The following is a 23,852-nucleotide window of genomic DNA, read 5'->3' on the forward strand; positions in this document are numbered from 1 at the left end:
ATTAGTTAAATGTGAAAGTCTTTTTTATTTTTATGTATTCTAGCTGACTTCTCCACCATACATAGAGAATATTTAATATACTATACATCTTGTCAAAATATAAAAATTATTTGTAAATTAAAGTGCATATACTGCGTGAAATGTTAAGAAAATATGAAGTATATTTGTAACATAAATTAAGTCTACAGTGGTTTCAACAGAGCATGCTAAACATTAAAGTGGTTCTAAAGCCTTACAGACCACTTTAATCTACAGGTAGGCCTAGATTAAGGCTTACCTGTAGGTGCAAGAAATATCTCCTTAACCTACACGGTTAAGGAGATATTTTCCTAAAAACGGGCACTGAGCATGCCAGTAGTGAAGGCGATCATGCCGTCACTGACGGCTCTCACGCACATGCGCCAGAGTGACGTCATCGCTGCTCCGGACAGTCACAGCAGTGATACTCGGAAGTCACTCCGGTATCATGGCAGTGACAGAGGAGCTGAACGAGGGTCGCTTCGATCTCAAATAAGTAATTCATAATGAGCTAGTGTGCTATGCATACTAGCTTATTATGCCTCTGTCCCGCAGGGTCAAATCTAAAAAATAAGTTTTGCCTTTAGTTATAAACTGCTCAAAAAAATGTAAGGAACACTTTGAAAACACATTAGATTTCAATGGGGAAAAATATCATGCTGGATATCTATACTGATATGGACTGGGTAATGCATTAGGAATGAAAGAATGCCACATCGTTTTATGGAAATTAAAAAAACAACCTACAGAGGGCTTAATTCAAAGACGCCACGAAAATCAAAGTGAAAAAATGATGCAGCAGGCTAGTCCATTTTGCTGAAATTTAATTGCAACAACTCAGAAAATGGTACCCAGTAGTTTGTATGGCCCCCACATGCTTGTATGCATGCCTGACAACATCAGGGCATGCTCCTAATGGAATGACGGATGGTGTCCTGGGGAATTTCCTCCCATATCTGGACCAGGGCATCACTGAGCTCCTGAACAGACTGAGGTGCAACCTGGTGGTGTCAGATGGACCAAAACATATTGCCCCAGAGGTTTAGATGAGGCGAGTGTGGGGGCCATTCAACGGTATAAATTCTTGCATCCTCCATATACTGGCTGCATACGCTCACCACATGAGGCTGGGCATTGTCATGCAACAGGAGGAACCTAGGACCCACTGCACCAGAGTAGGGTCTGACAATGGGTCCAAGAATTTATTCCGATATCTAATGGCAGTCAGGGTGCCATTTTCTAGCCTGTAGAGGTCTGTGTGTTCCTTCATGGATATGCCTCCACAGACCATCACTGACCCATCACCAAGCCGGTCATGCTGAATGATGTTACAGGCAGCATAATGTTCTCCACAACTTCTTCAGACCCTTTAACATCTGTCACATGTGCTCAGGGTGAACCTGCTTTTATCTGTAAGAAGCAAAGGGCGCCAGTGGCGAACCTGCCAGTTCTGGCAAATGCCAATCAATTGCCACAATGCTGGGAAGTAAGCACAGGGCCCACTAGAAGACATTGGGCTCTCAGGCCACCCTCATGAATTCTGTTTGTGATACCATCCTGCTGATTGGATAAGAACCTTCTACGGGCCTGTCCAGCTCTCCTAGAGTAACTGCCTGTCTCCTGGAATCTCCTCTATGCTCTGTGCTGGGGGACACAGCAAACCTTCTGGCTATGGCACATATTGATGTGCCATCCGGGAGGAGTTGGACTGCCTGTGCAACTTCTATAGGTCCAGGTATCGCCTCATGCTACCAGTAGTGATATTGACCCTAGCCAAATGCAAAACTAGTGAAAAACAGTCAGAAAGGATCAGTAGGGAAAAAAAATGTCAATGGCCTCCACCTGTAAATCCCTTCCTGTTTAGGTCGTCTCATTGTTGCCCATTAGGTGCACCTGTTGTTTATTTCTTTAATACCAAAGCAGCTGAAACTGATCAACAACACCCTCTACGACGTAACTGACCAGATCATTATCCCAGGAGTTGAATTAACTTGATGTTATACTCTGATTAAAAAGTGTTTCTTCAATTATTTTGAACAGTGTACTTTAAGAATCCAATAATAATTAATATTTTGGCAAAGGGTTGTAAGTTAATCAAAATGGAGGGATTATATTTGCTTCTGGTGACACTGGAAATGCTCAGTGGAAAAGCATACCTACTTTTCTTAGGTGGCTACCTTGCCTTCGCAAATGCATACAGTGTGTGTCATGTCCATACAACGGAGAAAGCTAGAAATACCAATGGTCAAAATCTCTGCAAGAAAAGGCTCGTTTTATACCAGCGCTAAAAATAGAATAAAGCGATATATATGTATATCATCTCAGTATTTGTTGCTATCTGCAGCCTAAAGTATTTCGCAACAGGATGACATGTGCAAGCAGAGATAGCAAAGCTTTTGTCTGTTATTTTTCACTCGTTCATTCAGTAGGGAGGAACGTGTGTGGGCTGGGAAAAAGACAGTGAATAGTTGGAGATTCCCTCATGCTCGGTAAAAGGGCTTCAGGCACCACCTTATTTCTCATCACACCACTGTGATTAACCATAATCATTTCCCCCCTTTCACAGAAATTCAGAAAGGGCAGTTTCACATAACCAATTTCACTTAAAGGTTTACTGATAACAAGGAATTGAAAGCATTGTAATTTTCCTTAAACAGAAAGCTGTGGTTTCATTTATTTTTTTAGAAACAAAATTCCTAACACAATTCTCAGACTAGCAGAGCTAATATTATAAATTATAATTGTATTATCTGAAATTCATCACAATTATGTATATATTTATACAAGCTTAACACTTTTACATGTGTTTCTCTGAACTGTATATTTTTGTAGTCATTTTGTAGTAAAACCCAACAGATCTTTCGTCAGAAGGCAATAATTGCCAGTATATCCTATTTAGTGATCATCTTTTTTTTTATGTTTCGTGGGTTGAACTTCGCTGATTTGCTAGCACTGGCTTTTACAGAGAGGAGCATAAGGCGGTCCATTTTCACCTGATCTCTCTATATAGGAGATCGGAGATCTGACAAGTCCGACTTTACACAGTGAGCAGAGACGGACCCGTCATCAGCAAGCACAATCTGTATAACAGAGAAACACTCTGTGAAAAACTCAGATTGTTTTATACGTGGTCAATAAATTTATGTTCAATCTAATTACTGTATTTATCGGCATATAACACTCACTTTTTTCCCCTTAAAATCAGGAGAAAATCCTGGGTGCGTGTTATACGCCGATCCCCCGCTGATTGTAAGTGGAGGAGCGAGCGCCACCGATATCTATACATAGCCGAGTGTACTCGGCTATCCTTGGCTAGTTCCGCTCACACAGTCACGCCCAGTCCTGCCCTATGATGGACATAACACAAGGACTGGGTGTGACTGTGAGCAGAGCTATCCGAGCTTAGCCGAGTACACTCAGCTATGTATGTATATGGGCGGCGCTCGGCTCCACTCACAGTCATGCCCAGTCCCGCCATTGGACCTGTGTTATGTCCATCATAGGGCGGAACTGGGCGGGACTACGAGAGGAGCCGAGATACACAGGGCCAGCTCTATGTATCTCGGCAGCGCCATTTTCAAACTGCAGTGACACTGACATGTCACTGCAGTTTAACTGCAGCCTGGGCAAGGCTGCAAATGACACTGAGAAGGCTGCAGATGGACACTGACAAGGCTGCAAGGCTGCAAATGACACTGACAAGGCTGAAAATGACACTGACAAGGCTGCAAATGACACTAACAAGCATGCAGATGGACGCTGTGCAAGGCTGCAGATGCACACTGATAAGGCTGCATTGATGGGCATTTAAATGTACGTTTTTTTCCCTTAAAAAGTTTTTTTCCTTAACCACTTGAGACCCGCGCTATAGCCAAAGGCCAATATACAAGAGCTTGAGTGGGGTCAGAGAGACAGGGGGCAGAACACAACCTGTACAATCATGTCTTGGGGAAGATAACTACATTCCATAAATTACATTGGAACCCCCACATCACCATCACCAAACCAGCCAGCATAAAGGACAGGTATTACAATACCAAGCCAAGCATAGCCTCGACAAGGACAAGAATGAGAAAAAAAAGGGGGGGTTGGGGGAGGGGGTGGGTCTATAAATTTAGATGGGAAACTGTATTCCCATTATTGGAAATATGTATATAAGTTTGTAATTTCTTTTTTTCAGTGCCCCTTGAGAGGTTCGAATGTAATTTCTTATTAAAAGTGGTATGTCACATACAATTATCTAAATATCCCTAAATAAAAGGGACAGAGGTGAGACAGTCAACAATATAGAACAATGCTCCAAACTTAACAATATAGTCAATGGACAAAAAATATTCTCTAATATAAGCACATTTGTTTAAACCAGTCTAGGGTGCTTGAGATGCTACGCACACCCCAAAAAAGTAATAAAAGTACACAGAACATTTATAGAACCCCAGTCCTTCTGCCCTTCTGCAGCACCCCTCTCCCAATCTTCCACAGTTCTCAGCTCTGAAAATGAAGCCAGGAGTTGCTGTGTACATACTGTAGCTATAGCAGCTGCAGCTGTCAAAAGGCAGAACTGTCTAACTTAGGGCCGGTCCACTTCAGAATCGCACAGGAATGCGACATGTGTTCCTGTGCTATTCCTTCACGTTCCATGTGTGGTGCGATTCTGCAATCCATTCATCTACTTTTAAAACACGCCACACCAAATGGCATGGTACTGCGGCACCATATGATTTGGTGCCTGCAAATGCACTTGTGATCTGGGCTTGGGGTGTTAACAAAACATTGGCAACTGCACCAGATGGCAAGTGCAGTGTGTTCCAGGGTGGTGCGGGAAACGTGCATGGAACATGCCTTTCCCTACAGCCCTTAGTGTTTATCAACAATGTTCACATAGGAAATAGAGACATAGGAGGTAACATTACTTTTGTATTTACTTTGTTTAATTCATATACATGTACCACCCTGATGTGTAGGCAGGGTTGCTCCTAAATTTACCTACCAGGTGTATTCACTTTGGCCGATTGTTAGGGATCAATTGAGTTCCCCCTAAGTCTGGAATTGCTTCACTTCTCCCTTCTGCCACTGGGTGGCTGGGTACCCAGAGGCATTAGATAAGACCAGGGCAAAGCAAGGACATATTAGGAGTATATGGGGTATCTCAGCCAATGGGCAGAGGTTTGCTTAAATCCCTTGGCCTGCTGGGAGAACCTATATATTTGACGGCTGTCTGAGTGGACATATGTTGTGCTGCTAGGCTGGAGTTTGGGCCTATCCTGGGCACATCTGGCTGCTAGGCTATCTGAGGGCCTATCCAGAAGCAAGAAAACAGCGTAGGGTTGGGATTGCGGCTTGCAGTCCAACCAGATGTGACAGTTCTGCCGGCCAGGAAGCCTGTCGTGGTATGAGGTATTGGGAAAGCTGTCGCCACTAAAGGAGTAGCTGAAGCAAGTACCGAAGCCGTATTCTCAACAACGGGGGACGGTGAAGAATTGAGAAACTTTAGCAGGTGCCAAGCCAGGGACCCAGCTAGAGGAGTTACACTTGAGGAGTATCTGGAGTGCCAAGCCAGGGAAGCAGAGGTGACGCTTGAGGAAGATACTAAAGTAAAAAGATTAGAAGAGCTCACAGGATTTGCAACTACCTAAGGGTGTCCTGGCACTAAACCCTCTCTCCCACTGTTCTGTTCAATAAAAAATAAATCTCTTCAAATTCAAGAAGTGTCTGGCACCCATGAATCTACCTTGCAATACACTCACGCCATGCAGCGGTGGCCAAAAATAGGTAGGACATACCCGTATGGTATTTCGCCCAGGAGAGCCACTGTACCGCAGTAGATCTGCGTGACGCGGTCGGCAAGTGGTTAAAAGATTGGCTTGGCGCTTCTCACTCCTCGTTTTGTTACTTTTTCATGTAAGGATTGCATTAGAACAAAAAGAAAGCCTTGCGTGCACTTATTTGTATTACTTTGTTATCTGAAGTAATAACACAGTTATTCCCAAATAAATAGGTCCATAGTAGAAATATAAAAAATGATCTGATCCATAGGGGGTCTACAGGTGTGAGAGAGAGAGAGAGTGGTTAATATAATAAAATTGGATGTAAACCCTCTCCTATGCCCAATGAAGTGAACAGCCTCAGATGATATACAGAGATGAAACAAATCTCGCTACATAAGTTTTATATGTATATCTGCTGTCTTTCCCTTTCTATATTCTTTAGAAAGTACACATTATGCTACAAATGTTTCTTCCTGTTTCTGCAGTGGGTGTGGAGTCTGGGCATGCACTGTATGTGAGCTGATTGGAGGAAAGGCACACACCCCTTATCCACATAGGCAGAGGAATAAAGAAACATGCGGAGCTGTACTGTGCATAGACCAGCTCTCTGCTAATCTCCCTCGAATCACCCACCCTGACACAAATTTCCAGCTGCTTTAACCACTTGAGATCCGCGCTATAGTCAAATGACGGCTACAGCGCGGATCTCAATTTCCGGGACTACGTCTATTGACGTCGTCCCCTTTAAGAGCTCCCCGCACGCTCCCGGGAGCGCGCATCGGGGAAAATCTGTGTTGGCCGTGTCCCCTGGACACAGCCAATCACAGATCGCTGTAAACGGCCAATCACAGCGGCCGTTTACAGCGCGATCGCCGCCTCCAATGGGTGATGATCTCTAATGTAAACAAATGAGATCATCACCCATTGCCGAATCTGTCTCCTCACACAGCGATAGCGTGTGAGGAGAGAGATACTGTAAGTCAATAAAGAACAACTTGTTTCTGCCATCTGTGCCCAGATCTACACTGCCAGTGCCCATATCTACCCCGCCAGTGCCCAGATCTACCCCGCCAGTGCCCAGATCTACCCCGCCAGTGCCCAGATCTACCCCACCTGTGCCCGCCAGTGCCCACCTGTGCACCGCCAGTGCCAATCGGTGCCCATCTGTACCAATCGGTGCCCATCTGTGCCGCCTCAGCAGTGCCCATCTGTGCCGCCTCAGCAGTGCACATCTGCAATAAATCTGCACATCTGTGCAATAAATCAGTGCACATCTGTGCCGACCCATCAGTGCCCATCTGTGCCGACTCAGCAGTGCACATCCGTGCAATAAATCTGCACATCTGTGCAATAAATCAGTGCACATCTGTGCCGACCCATCAGTGCCCATCTGCCGACTCAGCAGTGCCCATCTGCCGACTCAGCAGTGCCCATCTGTGCCGACTCAGCAGTGCCCATCTGTGCCGACTCAGCAGTGCCCATCTGTGCCGACTCAGCAGTGCCCATCTGTGCCGACTCAGCAGTGCCCATCTGTGCAATAAATCTGCACATCTGTGCAATAAATCAGTGCATATCTGTGCAATAAATCCGTGCACATCTGTGCCGACCCATCAGTGCCCATTTGTGCCACCTCAAAAGCACCCATCTGTGCCACCTCAAAAGCGCCCATCTGTGCCACCTCAAAAGCGCCCATCTGTATAATCAGTGCACATCTGTGCCACCTCATCAGTGCCCATCAGCGCTACCATGGCTAAACGTGTCTTTTCCGCTGAGGAGGCGTACCAAATTATTTCCACGGCCGACGAGAGCAACGGGGAGCTCTCCTCTTCAGATTCCTTTTCAGATTCGGATTCTGAAGCCGACGTAAATTATAAGCCAGTCTTCAGCAGTGAAACACTGACTGAATCCGAGGAGGGAGATATCCGGCCCATCAAATGAAGGCGTTCTAGTGAGGCAGGCCCGTCCACCAGCACCGCAGTGCCGTCCACCAGCACCGCAGTGCCGTCCACCAGCACCGCAGTGCCCCGGCAAGAAAGGCCAAGTACCAGTGGGGTGTCATCTCAGCCCCAAAGGGTTAGGAGCCATGCCGGCCTTCCCTATGCCCTTCAGAACCCCTTGTGGCTTCCTCCTAATTCAGGAGAGGCCAATGTTCCCCCTTTCACCGCCCAGCCAGGAGTACAGGTAGACACAGAGAACTTTACCCCAATTGATTTTTTTTATTTAATTTTTACGGAGGATATGTTGTCATCAATTGTGGCCCAGTGCAACCTGTATGCACAACAATTTATTTTGCAAAATCCGACCTCTTATTATGCCCGTCCCTACGAATGGAGAGACCTAACGGTGGAGGAGTTCAAGGTTTTTTTAGGCCTCACATTTAATATGGGACTCAACAAAAAAAATCAATTACGTACCTACTGGTCAACCCACCCCCTCCACCACTCACCGCTCTTCTCCGCGGTAATGCCCAGAAGCAGGTATCAGATGATCCTGAGGTTCTTACATTTCAGTGACAATTCCCAGTGCCTTCCACGAAATAATCCAAATTATGACCGGCTTTACAAAATTCGACCAATACTAAATTATTTTTCAGAAATATTCCCCAAATTGTTTACCCCGGACCAACACATATGTGTGGATGAGTCCCTTATTAAATTTAGCGCCAGGCTTAGAATAAAAGCAATTTATGCCCTGCAAAAGGGCCCGCTATATGGTGAAGGTCTACAAATTATGCGACCGAGCCACAGGGCACACATATTCATTCATGGTGTACGAAGGGAAGGACACCCAGCTGCAGCCCCCTAATTGTCCGGACTACTTGGGATCCAGCGGAAAAATTGTTTGGGACCTCATATACCCCCTATTGGATAAAGGCTACCACCTCTATGTAGATAACTTCTACACATCTCTGCCCCTGTTCCACAACCTTCACCGGAAGAAGACGCCAGCATGTGGCACCATAAAAAGGAACCGGAAGGGCTTTCCTCAAAGTCTTGTGAACAAGAAGCTGCGAAAAGGAGAAACCGCAAGTCTGAGAAACAAGGAGGTTCTGGCAGTGAGGTGGAGGGACAGAAGGGATGTGTATATGTTATCTTCTATCCACAACGATACCTTCGTGGAAATCCCCAGAAGGAATGGCCCCGTAAAGAAACCCAAATGCATTTCCGAATACAATTTGTTCATGGGAGGGGTCGACTTCAACGACCAAATGATGGAACCATATCTTGTCACAAGACGGACATACCATTGGTACAAAAAAGTAGCAATTTATTTTTTTCAATTGGCCATTTACAATTCCTATATCATTTACCGCAACTCCACCCAAAACCCCAAACATTTCTTTGGCTACCAGGAGGAAGTTTTCACTGCCCTTATTTTCCCAAATGGCCCACCAGAAAATATCAGATCAGACGTTGTTAGTCGAATCTCAGAGCGACACTTTCCCGATAAAATCCCCCCCAAACCAACAGGCCAAAGACGTCAAAAAAGATGCAAGGTGTGTACCAGAGCAGGAGTCAGAAGAGACACATCTTATTATTGTGCACAATGTCCTTCCCAACCAGGCCTCTGCATAGGCGACTGTTTTCGGCGTTACCATACTTCAATAAATTTTTAGTGAAGTATGGTAAACATAATCCTCAGTTCCTGCCTTCATACACCTTCACACCCCTTATGCCACTGCCTGCTCTGTAACTGACCCTGGCTTGTTATTTGACCACTCTTATGCCTGCCGATTCTGTACATACCGCTGCCTGATCTGGAACTGACCCTGGACTGTTATTCGACCATGCTTCTGCCTAACGATTCTGTACATATCTCTGCCTGATCTGGAACTGACCTTGGACTGTTTGACCACGATATTTGCCTGCCTCTTGGACTGATCTTGTATTCTGCAACTGGACTAGTGGGATTCAACACGGGGTCTCACATATGTGAGGGGCTCCAGTATAGTTTTTCTGGAAGAAGAAAACAATTTTCTTTGTTTTCTTATTCCTAGATTAGGGTCTGGAGACTCGGAGGCTTCAAAGAGATTTGGGAGGGAGAAGCCTCTACCCCTATCCCCATTCTGTCCTGAACGAGGCTCTACTTCTGTCTGCTGCCTGTAGGACTTACTGCCGTCATGCCGCACTGACCACACCACAAGGACCTGCCTACTACCAGGACCAATATTTTTGGCACTGCTGACATCTCTGCACTGACCCTGGACTGTAATATGGACAGTATCCCTGCCTGCTGCCTGAAAAACTGTGTTCACTGTTGCTGACCAAGTCCCTGCCTGCTGCCTGGACCAGTGATATCCTCCTGTGGACAACTGCGCTTCTAAAACCACAGGTAATCTTTTCTTTACCCTTTGCTCAGCATAATGTATTTGGGGGTGTAATTCTTGGTATGTGCAGGCTATGTGTCCCTGGAACGCCGACGGTGTTTCTGGCATGTTGCGCCTCTGCATGTGGCCAGGCTGTGTAAACGTCTCACACATGTGGTATTGCCATACTCAGGAGGAGTAGTAGAATGTATTTTGGGGTGTTATTTTTGCTATGTAAATGCTATGCGTTGGAAATATCTTATAAACGGACAACTTTGTGTAAAAAAAAAATGCGTTTTCATTTTTTTCCACATTTTCCGAAAATTTCTGGAAAAAAAATGAACCATTGAAAAGACTCATTATGCCTCATAGATTATACGTTGGGGTGTTAGCTTTCCAAAATGGGGTCATTTTCTGGACATTTCCATTGCCCTGGTGTTCCAGGGCCTTCAAAACTGTAATAGGTGGTTGAGAAATGAAATGTGTAATTTATGCTCCTAGAATGCCTGAAGGTGCTACTTCAAAATTAGGCCTCTGTATGTGGTCAGGCTGTGTAAAAGTCTCACACATGTGGTATCGTTATACTCAGGAGGAGTAGGAGAATGTATTTTGGGGTGCTATTTTTGCTATGTAAATGCTATGTGTTGGAAATATCTTATAAACGGACAACTTTGTGTAAAAAAAAAATGCGTTTTCATTTTTTTCCACATTTTCCGAAAACTTCTGGAAAAAAATGAACCATTGAAAAGACTAATTATGCCTCATAGATTATACGTTGGGATGTTAGCTTTCCAAAATGGGGTCATTTTCTGGACGTTTCCATTGCCCTGGTGTTCCAGGGCCTTCAAAACTGTAATAGGTGGTTGATAAATGAAATGTGTAATTTATGCTCCTAGAATGCCTGAAGGTGCTACTTCAAAATTAGGCCTCTGTATGTGGTCAGGCTGTGCGAAAGTCTCACACATGTGGTATCGTTATACTCAGGAGGAGTAGGAGTATGTATTTTGGGGTGTTATTTGTGGTATGCACATTCCGTGTGGGAGAAATAAGCTATTACAATGAAAATTTTGTGAAAAAAAAAAAATCGTAATTTTGCAAAGAATTGTGGGAAAAAATGACAACTTAAAATAACTCACCATGCCTCTTACTAAATACATTGGAATGTCTCCTCTCCAAAAAGGGGTCATTTGGGGGGCATTTGTACTTTCCTGGCTTGTTAGGGTCTCAAGAATGGAGATAGGCCTTAGTACATCAGATGTGATCTTTTTTTGCAAATCTTTATGATTTGCACCATAGCTTGTAGACTCTATAAATTTCACACAGATCATATAATATGCAAAAATTTGGGTTATTTTTACCAAAGATGTGTAGTAGTATAAATTGTGGCCAAAATTTATGAAGAAAAATTGCTAATTTGCTAAATTTTGTCACAGAAACGAAGAAAAATTCTTTTTTTTTCAAAATTTTCGGTCTTTTTTCATTTATAGCGCAGAAAATAAAAAACCGAGAGGTGATCAAATACCACCAAAAGAAAGCTCTATTTGGTATGAAGAAAAGGACAAAAAAATCATTTGGTTACAGTGTTGCATGACTGAGTAATTGTCATTCAAAATGTGAGAGCACTGAAAGCTGAAAATTGGTCTGGGACTGAGGGGGGTTTAAGTGCCCAGTAAGCAAGTGGTTAATCTCTGTGTCGGAGAGCTTGTCAGAAGTTCTCCTGCTGATAACAGAGGAACAAAGCAGCAGAAAGAAACTGCACGTGGTGCTTTGGAGAGAGATAAGTAAATACTACAGATAGGTGTGCCCAGGTCAGATTTCATGAATGATGTTTACATCCACGAATTCATCAATTGAAATATAAGAATGCATTTTCATGGTTTCAAAATTAAAAAAAATATGGTTGAACTACAAAGGCAGATGCAAGACAAGTAAAGTAAGTAATTTAATCTTTTTTATTTAAAGCAACCCTAGCCATTTCTCAATGTTTACCATCAGCAGACACATATGCATGTTTATGTAAAGGGAACTCATTGGCCCACTAAAGAAGCCTGCCATTGTCTATCTGCCACCTGTGTTACCCACTTTGGCAACTGCCAAAATGCTGCGCGCATGTGATAGGGATGAAGGAGGTCAGCTATCCATCACTCTTCCTTCTCACCACTCAGACCATGCTCCATTTTTATTTCATTTTTCATATTTTTTGATTCATGCCAGGACACTAGAAATAAAAAAATAAGATGGAAAGTAGCGAACATACAGTAGCTGCAGAATCGAGTTAACACCACAAGGGTCTTATAGAACTCCTCAGAAATGGTTTACAAGGAAAACTCAGTTTCTCCCTACAATGCTCAGTGCGTGGCATGGAAGATCACTTTGACAGCAGAAAGAGCATTCAACAGTTGCAACAGCTTCCATGAACATGTACGCTTTAAGAACAGCCAACTACTTAAGGAAAATTAGATGACTTACTTGGCTAGATATTCAGATCATTTCATTACTAATTTTCACTGAAAAGAAACAGCAGGAAAATGGAAAATGTATCTCAATAAAATGTACAGACATACCGTGATTAATGAGTACTGACTTAACCTTGACAGTTGCAGTGAGGTCAAAGATAAAAGGGGTTGTTTTATGTGGGTAGGGAATTTGGAAAAGGATAGCAATAAATCAAAGAAGGTAATTTTTCATTAAATTACAATCAATACACTTTCAGTTTTTAAGCATATTTAGGATAGGTCCACACCCACACACTGCTGCAACCTACATGTTGGATAGGGCGAGTCAGCATGCAAAACTTGAGCAAATCCTAGGACAGCTTCCTATTGCATAATATCATGGTGTCTAAATATAGCTATTTTAAACAATGTTTAAACTATTAATATGGGATGTCTAGAATAAAACATGAGTCATTAAAATAGGAAATTCCAATTGTAAATTGTAGACAAAACCAGATTGTGCAAAAACAATTATCTATTAAAAATGACAAATTGAAGTGTATAGGAAAACAGGTATTTCCATTACAAAATGTCTTCATCTCAAATAACCAGCCATTTGCAAGGAAAACTAAATTTCTCTGTTCTCAATAAAGAAGAAAAAAAACGATTGCTAGCAACTCCCCTGTAAAGTGATTAACCACTAGATATCCGTGCTATAGCCAAATGACGGCTACAGCACGGACCTCCTTTGCCGGGACGATGTCTATTGACGTCGTCCCGTGCAGCGCACTCTGTGATCAGCGAGTCTATGAGACTCGCCTGATCACGGATCGAAGCAAGGGGTCGATCCCGACCCCTTACCACGTGATCAGCTGTCAGCCAATGACAGCTGATCATGTGATACAACGGAGCCGGTAATCGGCTATTTTTCCTCCTCGCGCTGTCAAAAAAAGAGCCGATCACCGGCGGCCGTGATCGGGACATCAGTCCCGATCACGGCCAGCTTACCAGTGCCCACCTGCCCCCTGCCAGTGCCACCTCAGTAATTAAAAAGTTCCCCCCATCAGTGACCATAGTGCCACCCATCAGTGCCCACAGTGCCATACATCAGTGCCCACAATCTGCCTCAACAACGGTGCTGCACCCTAGTGCCACATATCCGTGCCCATCAGTGTCATCTACCAGTGCCCATCAGTGCCGCCCATCAGTGCCCAGCAGTGCCACCTATCAGTGCCACCTATCAGTGGTACCTATCAGTGCTCCTTAGTGCCACCCATCCGTGCCATTTTATCTGTGCCCATCTTTGCCCATCAGTGCCGCCTTATCTGTGCCCATCAGTACTGCCTTATCTGTGCCTATCGGTGCCACCTTATCTGTGCCTATTAGTGCCGCCTTAACTATGCCTATCAGTGTCCACCAATGCAGCCTATCAGTGCCCACCAGTGCAGCCTATCAGTGCCCTTCAATAAAGGAGAAAAATGACCTGTTTGCAAAATTTTATAACAAACTATTAAACATGGTTTTTTATTTTTTTATTTTTTTGCATCTTTTTTTATTTGTTTAGCAAAAAATAAAACTCCCAGCTGTAATTAAATACCACCAAAAGAAAGCTCTATTTGTGGGGAAAAAAATGATAAAAATTTCATTTGGGTACAGTGTTATATGGTCGCGCAATTGTCATTCAAAGTGCATCAGCGCTAAAAGCTGAAAATTGGTCTGGGCAGGAGGGGGGTTTAAGTGCCCAGTAAGCAAGTGGTTAAGACATGACATTTTTTACTTTCATTTATTCCCTGTATAAAAGGTAAAAAGATTTGAAATACTTATCCTCACTCGATCCAGAGCTGTGCCCATCTGTAATGGCTCTCTCCCTGCATTCACAGGAAAGAGGCAGCATTGGGAGGCATTAGTTCCTGCTGATGTCTAACAAATCCAGTGAGGAGGAAGAACGGGCCGAGCCAAGTCAGGCTGTGTGTCTATAGAAGCACAAAGCCCGGCTCAGGAACAAGCCCAGAGGTCTGCCCAAATAGAAAGCCCCTTCCTATGGGGTTGCACCAAGAACACGAGGAACCAAAAGTGTCGGCAGAGGACCCCAGAAGAGGCAAGACCTGAGACCCAGAAAATTTTTTGGTGGATTTTATTTATAAATAAAACTTTCAGATTAGTTAAAGTGATTGTAAATTTTTTAAGCTGAACTCCAGCTTTTGTTACACTTTACATTGCTTGGCCCGAACAAACTATGTCTCTCACTAACATATGATTTCGCTGGTGCTACACTATGTAAATTGTAACAAAATCTGGAATTTGTCATTACGTGACAGACTGGGTCCCGGGTCTTCTATCGTCTGGTGTTTGGGAGGGTACTTCTTGCAATGCCCACTTAGCTCTCTGGTGACATGGCTCATGCCTTTTGGCTGTTAGAAGAGTCCATCGGCGGGGTCCTGAACACTTAACAGTGCTATGTCTTGACATCACAATGTAATGCCACAATAAGACCAGTTAGCCTGGACTTAACTCCAGATCAATGGTCTCCACTAACATAAAACATGCCATGAAGGATCCTGTTGTGGTGAACTCTAGCAAGTAAAAAACGAGTCCTAAAGGTTATTGTGAATGAGTATGGGCAAGAGGTGGGGGGGGGGGGGGGGTTGGTGCTCCTTGATGCCCTGGGCTCACGAGAGATGGACTGAATGAAACTAGGCATAATTCAACCTAGAAAATGACTGGTGCTGGACCTCGTAGTGGTGAATCTGAGGGAATAGCACTAGAGAGAAGACAAGCATTTTTTTCCATTTTAGCAATGGAGGAAATGGAAATGTATTTTACATTTTTAATTTAAAGCAGACCTTCAGTCATGTTTTCATCTTTCCATCTATTAAATCTTCTGCCCTTGTTGTTTTAACTTTGGATAGTAAAACTTTTTTTTTTCTGCCAGTAAATACCTTATACAGTCCACTTCCTGTTTTTTGTCTGGTCATTAGCCAAGGCTTAGGACATCATACACAACTCTCTATCTCACTCTCCTGAGAGTTTGACAGGAAGGGAGGGGGGGGGGATTAGTCATAAGAGGGCCAACAAAAGCTGTAGAACTGGCGGTATGTGCCTATGTCACACCAGGAAGTGAACGGGCAGCAGCTTCAGCTGCCCACAGTTAAAATGGTTGCAGATAGACTTCTGCAGCATATTTGGCAAGTACAGAATCGTGGTTTATATAAAATAGTATGCAAAGTGGTTGGAGAGAAGCTTCAGAATGGCAAAGATGTTTTTATCACAAATTATGTGAGCAGACTGCAGTAGTTTTAGTTGGGTTTTAAAAGATAAAAACATGAATGGACATCACATGTCTCTTGTGCCACGGCTTTCTAAGAGCTGACATGCTTAATTCAAATAGAAACAGGATTAAAGACTATTTTTAGCGGAGTTTTACCATTGGATTTGAGACGCATTTTGGGCGCTAGCGGGGTGCTTTTAACCCCCGCTAGCAGCCGAGAAAGGGTTGAAACCATCCACAATAGCGGTGTTGTGCCGGCGGTATAGGCGAGCTGCCCTACTGATTTCAATGGGGAGCAGCGGTGGAGGAGCGGTAAACACACCGCTCCTTCACCGCTCCAAAGAAGCTGCTAGCAGGACTTTTCCTGACGTCTTGCCAGCGCACCGCTCCAGTGTGAAAGCCCTCGGGTGTGAAAGGGGTCTTAGCCCTTGTACACACGGTCGGACATTCCGACAACCAAATTCGTCAGATTTTGTCCGAAACTGTTGCATACACACAGTCGGACAAAGTTGTCAGAAAATCCGATCGTACTTAACGTGATGACGTTATTTCGTTACGACGGGACTATGTTCAGGCTAGTAGCTAATAGCTTTGATGTAGGAATTTGATCTGAGCATGCGTGGCACTTTGTCCGATCGGAATTCTCTACACATGATCGGACAAAGTCCGATCGGATCATGTTGTCAGGAAAAAATTTTATAGCCTAGCTGGAAAACTTGGTCCGTCCGATACTCCGACGGAAACAGTCCGATGGAGCCCACACACTGTCGGATTATCCGACAACATGGTCCTATCAGACATTGTCCATCGGAATGTCCGACCATGTGTACAAGGGCTAAGACCTGATGCCTCTGTACAGAAAATGTTACCATAAATCATCATCTATATGCTGCTAGAGCCTGTGTTCTTGATGTGTGAAAACAGTTGTGCATTGGTTTGCCAGGGTGAATGACACACAACGCATTGAGCAGCTTACTTCTGCCCTACTGGATGAATCTGAGGAACATAGGGCTAGATGGCTCTAGTGGGCTTAATCTCAACTGTCTGATGAATTCTTACAGTACCATACTGAATAGCTCTCTTTCACATTCTACATCTCTATGTCAAGAAATGAGCCCTCAGCTGCCCTCCCTCTCTGGCCTTTCCTTTTCCCTCTACCCCCCTTATAATTTTTTGTTCTCCCTTCATCTATTCTTTTCTCCTGCCTGCACCTAAAAAACGACTAAGAATTTGGTGGGCATAAAACTTGCATTCGTGACTGAGAGGATACCTGCCCCAAGGGGTGTAGAATGGACAATTTCTGTTTAAGAAATGTTATTTCGATTTTCAAATTATACAGGTAGAGACATTGGAAAATGGGATGTACACGAAAAAAAGAAAACTGTATACCACTGACTGTAATATAGACCACTATAGCACATGGAAGGCAGGAAAGATCACTATGACACATGGAACCCGGGAAGAATTACTATGGCCCATGGAAGGTGGGAAGGATCGCTATGGCACATGGAAGGTGGGAAGGATCACTATGGCACATGTAAGGCAAGGAGGATCACTATGGCACATGGAAGGCAGGATCATTATGGCACACGGAAGGATAACTTTGGTACATGGAAGACAGGAAAGATCACTATGATACATGGAACCCGGGAAGAATTACTATGGCCCATGGAAGGTGGGAAGGATCACTATGGTACATGGAAGGTGGGAAGGATCACTATGGCACATGGAAGGCGGGAAGGATCACTATGGCACATGGAAGGCAGGATCATTAAGGTACATGGAAGGCAGGAAAGATCACTATGATACATGGAAACCGGGAAGGATCACTGGCACATGGAAGGCAGGAAGGATCACTATGGCATATGGAAGGGGGGAAGGATCACTATGGCACATGGAAGGCAGGAAGGATCACTATGGCACATGGAAGGCAGGAAGGATCGCTATGGCACATGGAAGGCAGGAAGGATCGCTATGGCACATGGAAGGCAGGAAGGATCGCTATGGCACATGGAAGGTGGGAAGGATCACTATGGCACATGGAAGGCGGGAAGGATCACTATGGCACATGTAAGGCGGGAAGGATCACTATGGCACATGGAAGGCAGGATCATTATGGCACATGGAAGACAGGAAGGATCACTATGATACATGGAATCCAGGAAGGATCACTATTACAAATAGAAGGCAGGAAGGATCACTAAGGAACATGGATGGAAGACAAGAAGGAATGGTCACTATGGCACATGTAAGACAGGAAGGAATGGTCACTATGGCACATGTAATGCAGGAAGGAAGAATCATTTTTCTACATGGAAGGTAGGAAGGATAATTTGTTTGGATTTTGTCCCTTTTCTTGGCTGCTGCATTCTGCCTGCATGACGGAACGATGTTGAACAAGGTGACAACGCTCCACTACAGCGTTAACAGCGTTGTCAGGCTGTTGAAAGAAGTGCCTGTCATAAGCAAATACTCAAAGCATTTTTATACAATTAGAAAAAGTAAAACAAAAAATGCAACCGAATTGCTTAATGTAGTAGTTTTATTTTTACTATATTTCTTTGTTTTATATACATGTCATTTATGAGGGCCACTAAGGAGCTATGGACTTCCATGGCACGTTAAGCCCCACACGAAACCAAGTGATGTAATATCACACTACTTCCCACACAGAGCTGACGCCTCATTTTCCCATTGCACCAGACATTAACATTACTGTTCTGTTTTACCTCACAGCGTGTCATCACACATTCTCGCCTCATTTGACGACTCACTCGCTTTCCCGCCCAGCCGCACATATGTCGAGTGATCCGATTTCCACCAATCATAGCGCACCAGGCTCGGAAGCCGCTCCCACTACAAATGTCGTGTAAGGGGGAAAAAAAATCCCCGCGTGATCGCCTGCAGCGAATCAGAGCATGGCAAAGCACCGAGCTGGACTCCGCCCTCGGCTGCTCACGTGACTTGTTAAGAGTTGAAGCGACGATCTGCAATGTCACCTAGAAGAGGGTAATCTGCATTTTGGGGGAGTTGGCGGAAGAGGCGGGTTGTGGGTGTCGGGTTTGTGTCTAATGTGGAATGTTATAAGTAGAACGTCACCAGCAATGTTTTCATTGGGCTGCTGTGTATGATGTATATATTATTGTAATTAGATTTATTCTCTTTATACACAGTCATCATGTTGGAACAGGAAGGGGCCATCCCCAAACTGTTCACACAAAGTTGAGAGTATGAAATTGTTCTTATTCTGTCTTGCTATGTTGACGTCTTAATGTGGTTGTAAACCCTTACAACACACTTTGACCTACAGGTAAACCTAGATTAAGGCTTACCTGTAGGTCCAAGAAATATCTCCTAAACCAGGGCTGGACAAACCTCAGGCGCCAGGTTGCCAATGCGACCAGAAATCGCAACCTGGCTCCTAAGCTGCCACCAGCCCACTCACTATCGATGCCCCAGACATGCAGCAGCATTAACACTGACTGTCGTCCTCCTCCCTCCTCCACACTCAGCGGCGTTGCGCTAAGTGTGTGAAAATGACAAGCAATGGAGAGAGGAGGATCTGTCAGATTTCAGGGGTAGCTGGCACCGGCCGGGGTGGGCGGGACCCAGCAGCTATCAAACACCAGCCAATGGGATCTGGGCGGGCCGCTACGTGTATGTGGCCCCACCCCTTTTCTTAAGCAGCCCAATCGTTGGCTGTTTGATAGCTGCTGAGTCCCGCCCACCCCGACATCAAGCTCAAATCTGACATATCCGACTCTCTGTTACTTGTCAGTTTCACACCCCAGCCGGGTCCCGTCCATTCCGACATTAAGCTCAATTCTGACAGCTCCTCTGTTACATTTCAGTAACAGAGTGCTCCGTGTGAAACCTGCCAGTGCCACCTGCCACCGCCAATCAGTGCCACCTGACAGTGTCAGTGCCACCACCAATCAGTGCCACCTGCTAGTGCCAACCAGTGCCACCGCCAACCAGTGCCACCTGCCACCAACCAGTGCCACTTCCAACCAGTGCCACCTGCTAGTGCCACCATCAGTCAGTGCCACCTGCCAGTGCCGAGTGTCACCGCCAATCAGTGCCACCTGCCAGTGCCAACCAGTGTCGCCTGCCACCACCTACCAGTGCAACCTGCCACCACCTACCAGTGCCACCTGCCACCGCCAATCAGTGCCACCTGCCAGTGCCACCGCCAATCAGTGCCATCTGCCAGTGACTAGTGCCACCGCCAACCAGGGCCACCTGCCAGTGCCACCTGCCAATCAGTGCCACCTGCCAGTTCCAAACCAGTGCCACCTGCCAGTTCCAAACCAGTGTCACCTGCCAATGCCAACCAGTGTCACCTGCCAATGCCATCTGGCAGTTCCACGTGCATGCCAGTGGCAACCAGTGCCGCCTGCCAGTGCCAGCCAGTGCCACCTGTCACCGCCAATCAGTGCCACCTGCCAGTGCCACTGCCAATCAGTGCCACCTGCCACTACCAATCAGTGCCACCTGCCAGTGCCACCGACAATCAATGCCAACTAGTGCCACTGCCAACCAGTGCCACCTGCCAGCACCAACCAGTGCCACCGACAATCAGTGCCACCTGCCAGTGACAACTAGGGCCACTGCCAACCAGGGCCACCTGCCATCACCAACCAGGGCCACCTGCCACTTCCAAACCAGTGCCACCTGCCAATCAGTACCACCGCCAGTTCAAATAGTGCCACCTGCCAGTTCCAAACCAGTGTCACCTGCCAATGCCAACCAGTGTCACCTGCCAATGCCATCTGGCAGTTCCACGTGCCTGCCAGTGGCAACCAGTGCCACCTGCCAGTGCCAGCCAGTTCCATCTGTTGCCAGCCTTACTCTTTCTGGTCAGCCCATAACCCTGATGTAACAACGTTTCAATGGAGTTATTGACTGGGTGCTCCATTGTGAGTTAGGGATAGGGGGTGAAAATGAGTGGCCTTACCCCGGGAGCTGACAATCCATACCACTCTAAAAAAAAAAAAAACTAACTTTTTTCACTGGCTCCTAAATTCAAAGCAAATTTGTCAACCCCTGTCCTAAAGCTACACGGTTTAGGAGATATTTTCCGAAAGACAGGCACCGCTGTCTACGGCGCGTAGGCGCACTGAGCGCGGCACCGTCAATGGTGAATATGCCGTGTGTGGCAGCTCCCGTGCAAATGAGTGGGAGTGACGTCATCGCGGCTTCGCCGAATGACAGCGGCGGGGCAGCAAGACCCACCAAGAAGATGGATGCGCTGGACTACAGGGGATAGCAGTGATTTCGCTGGCTCCTGTGTCAGGTAAGTGACACATAATGGACTACTATGTGATGCATAGTAGTCCATTACGCTTTACCTTTGCGGGAAATGAAAGAGGAAGTAAACTCATCAGGGTTTACTTCCTCTGTAAGATATTTCTTCACTGGAACTAACTAGGTGGCCAAGCCCCAACCCCACACCATAATCCCCCCCCCCCCCCACCAAATGATTTGGCCAAGTGCACAGAGCAAGGTCCATAAAAACATAGATGAGCGAGTTTGGGGTGGAGGAACTTGACTGGCCTGCACAGAGTCCTGACCTCAACCAGATAGAACACCTTTGGGATGAATTAGAGCAGAGGCTGCGAGCCAGGCCTTCTCCTCCACATCAGTGCCTGAACTCACAAATGCACTTCTGGAAGAATGGTCAAACATTCCCATAGACACACTCCTAAACCTTGTGGACAGCCTTCCCAGAAGAGTTTAAGCTGTTATAGCTGCAAAAGGGTGGGCCAATTCAATATTGAACCCTACGTACTAAGACTGGGATGCAATTAAAGTTCATGTGTTTCAATCTTAATTTTATTGGAAATTTTTATACAAATAGACAAATATGTATACATTAGTCAATTTACAAATACATTATACAAGCTTACATAACAAAAAAAACAACAAAGCAAAAAAAAAAGGGGGAAACTGATGGCAACACATAAAGATCATGTTTTGAAAGATTATTATGTCTTATTTAGATTCTGCTTAAATTCCCATAAATCATTCTAATTTTCTGAAGACTCCCTATAAGTCCTCCAGGGGGGCCCATACCTGATGGCATTTTTCATATGTATCCAATGCTTGTGCCATGAGGTTCCCCATCCTCTCAATGTAATCCATTTCCATTATCCTTCCTTCCTAATGGCGATTGTATTGATCGCCAGTGTCACGGGACAATCAATCTTGCCGCTGTTAACCAGTGTCTAAGTAGACCCTTTTTTAATATTTTTATAGTAGCCTGGGAGAATTGATAGCAGAGTCATTCGTGGTGTGTTGGAGACTAGTTCTCCTGTAACTGTACTATGCAGTGGCATGATCCTGTCCCAAAAATTATGAATTTGGGGACATTCCCACCAAATGTGTATCAACAAACCCTTAGCAGAATGACACCACCAACATATGTTAGATGTATCTGAGTTTATACTCTGCAGGGATGCTAGATATCCATACCAAAGAGAAACCAGCTTGGGCTTTAGTTGTCAGTGACAAGCAATGTGTGAGAATAAATGATTTTTCCCACTCTTCTGCTCCAATTTGAACATTAAAGAGAAATACCGCAGCTGCTGACTTTTAAAATAAGGACACTTACCTGTCCCAGGGTCCCGCGATGTCGTCCCTCGGTCCTCGGATGCTGCCGTCACCATCTTCGGCATGGGAATCAGGAAATTAAACTTTGCGGCATCACTTCCTGGTTCCCTTCTGCGCATGCGCGAGTCGCGCAGCGCAATGAGAATGGTCCGTGCTGTCTCTGTGACCCGTGTGTGTCCCAGCAGACACCGTGGCAGGACAGGAAGAGGCATAGACTCCCGTGGGAGTCTATGCTCGGAAGTGGCTGCAAATACCTGTCTTAGACAGGTATCTGCACCCCCCTGAAAGGTGCCAACTGTGACACCGGAGGGGGGGGAGGGGTTCCAAAAAGCGGAGGTTCAATTTTTGTGTGAACCTCCGCTTTATGATCGTATGCCCATTTATTTGTAAATTCTGGGGGCTCGGGATGTTTTTTTGCAATACGAATCTGATATATTGCTGATAGAACATGTTTTGGTTTAGTACTTTGTAACAAAATAGACTCAAACATCCCCAAAGACACACTCCTAAACCTCATGAACAGTCTTCCCAGAAGAGTTGAAGCTGTTATATCGATCACTAATACTGGAATGCCATTAAAGTTCATCTGTGTGTAAAGGCAGACGTCCCAATACTTTTGGTAATATAGTGTATATTTTAATTGAAGATCACAAATATTTTTATATGGCCAGGATATGTAGTGTGTTTGTGCATTAACACTTGTTAAACAGACCCTTTAAAACACAGATGCTGAACATATGCCTACAACTGTGCATTAGCCTAGGTTCACACTGTAGCAGATCCTGCATGCAGTGCTTGCTTGGGCATAGCAGCCCATTCTTTTGAATAGGCTGCTGTACCTGCAGGAAATGCGAGGAAAAAGTCAGATTTTTTTTTTTTTAAACAATGGAGCTGCATGCTGCTGTGGCAGCATGTGGTTTCATGTCCCTGAAAACACAATGTGTTTTCCGATGAGTGGGGGTGTGATATACATGTGACCCCAAATAGGGCCGTGAATAAGGGGGTAACGCCACTCCTCCTTTACAAGGCCCAGACCAGCAGGGGGGCACAGGCAGCTGGGCAAATTGAACAAAAATAGAAAAATGGGGTGCGTTAGCCAATTGAGAGACTGCCGCATCTGGAACTCCCTGAATTCCAGGAGAAAAAGTGAAGTGACAGAATAAGATAAAGTGCGCTGTCTCTTAAATGAGCTGGAGACAAAGCTCACAAACACAGATGCACATGCTTTTTTTTTTTTTAAATCACAAATGTTCACTAATGCCTTCATGACATGTGCAACACCATACCATCCACAAATTAACACAATATGAAAACTAAACTAAAATAACAATGGTGGCATTTATAGTAACATAAGTGACAGTACAATCAAACAAAATGATATAAAAAGTTGACAGAAGTGAGAAAAAAAAGTCCCAAAAAGAACTATTAAAGGTTGTAAAAACCAA

General features: G+C 45.0%; 1 protein-coding gene and 1 long non-coding RNA gene across 2 annotated transcripts in view; both read left to right on the forward strand.

The window, feature by feature from the left end:
* Positions 1 to 23,852, forward strand: part of LOC143940130 (uncharacterized) — a 648,562-nt gene that overhangs the window by 499,057 nt on the left and 125,653 nt on the right. The window lies entirely within an intron of this gene.
* Positions 18,670 to 23,852, forward strand: part of LOC143940129 (acyl-CoA dehydrogenase family member 11-like) — a 130,836-nt gene continuing 125,653 nt past the window's right edge. The window contains exon 1 of the mRNA XM_077461209.1: positions 18,670 to 18,804. Within this exon, the coding sequence (XP_077317335.1) occupies positions 18,788 to 18,804 (17 nt within the window). The 5' untranslated portion in view covers positions 18,670 to 18,787. The remainder of the gene's footprint in view (positions 18,805 to 23,852) is intronic.

Source organism: Lithobates pipiens, unplaced genomic scaffold (assembly GCF_037356315.1).
Source record: "Lithobates pipiens isolate NorthernLeopardFrog02 unplaced genomic scaffold, aLitPip1_a1.2 Scaffold_3, whole genome shotgun sequence".
NCBI classification, from domain to species: Eukaryota; Metazoa; Chordata; class Amphibia; order Anura; family Ranidae; genus Lithobates; species Lithobates pipiens.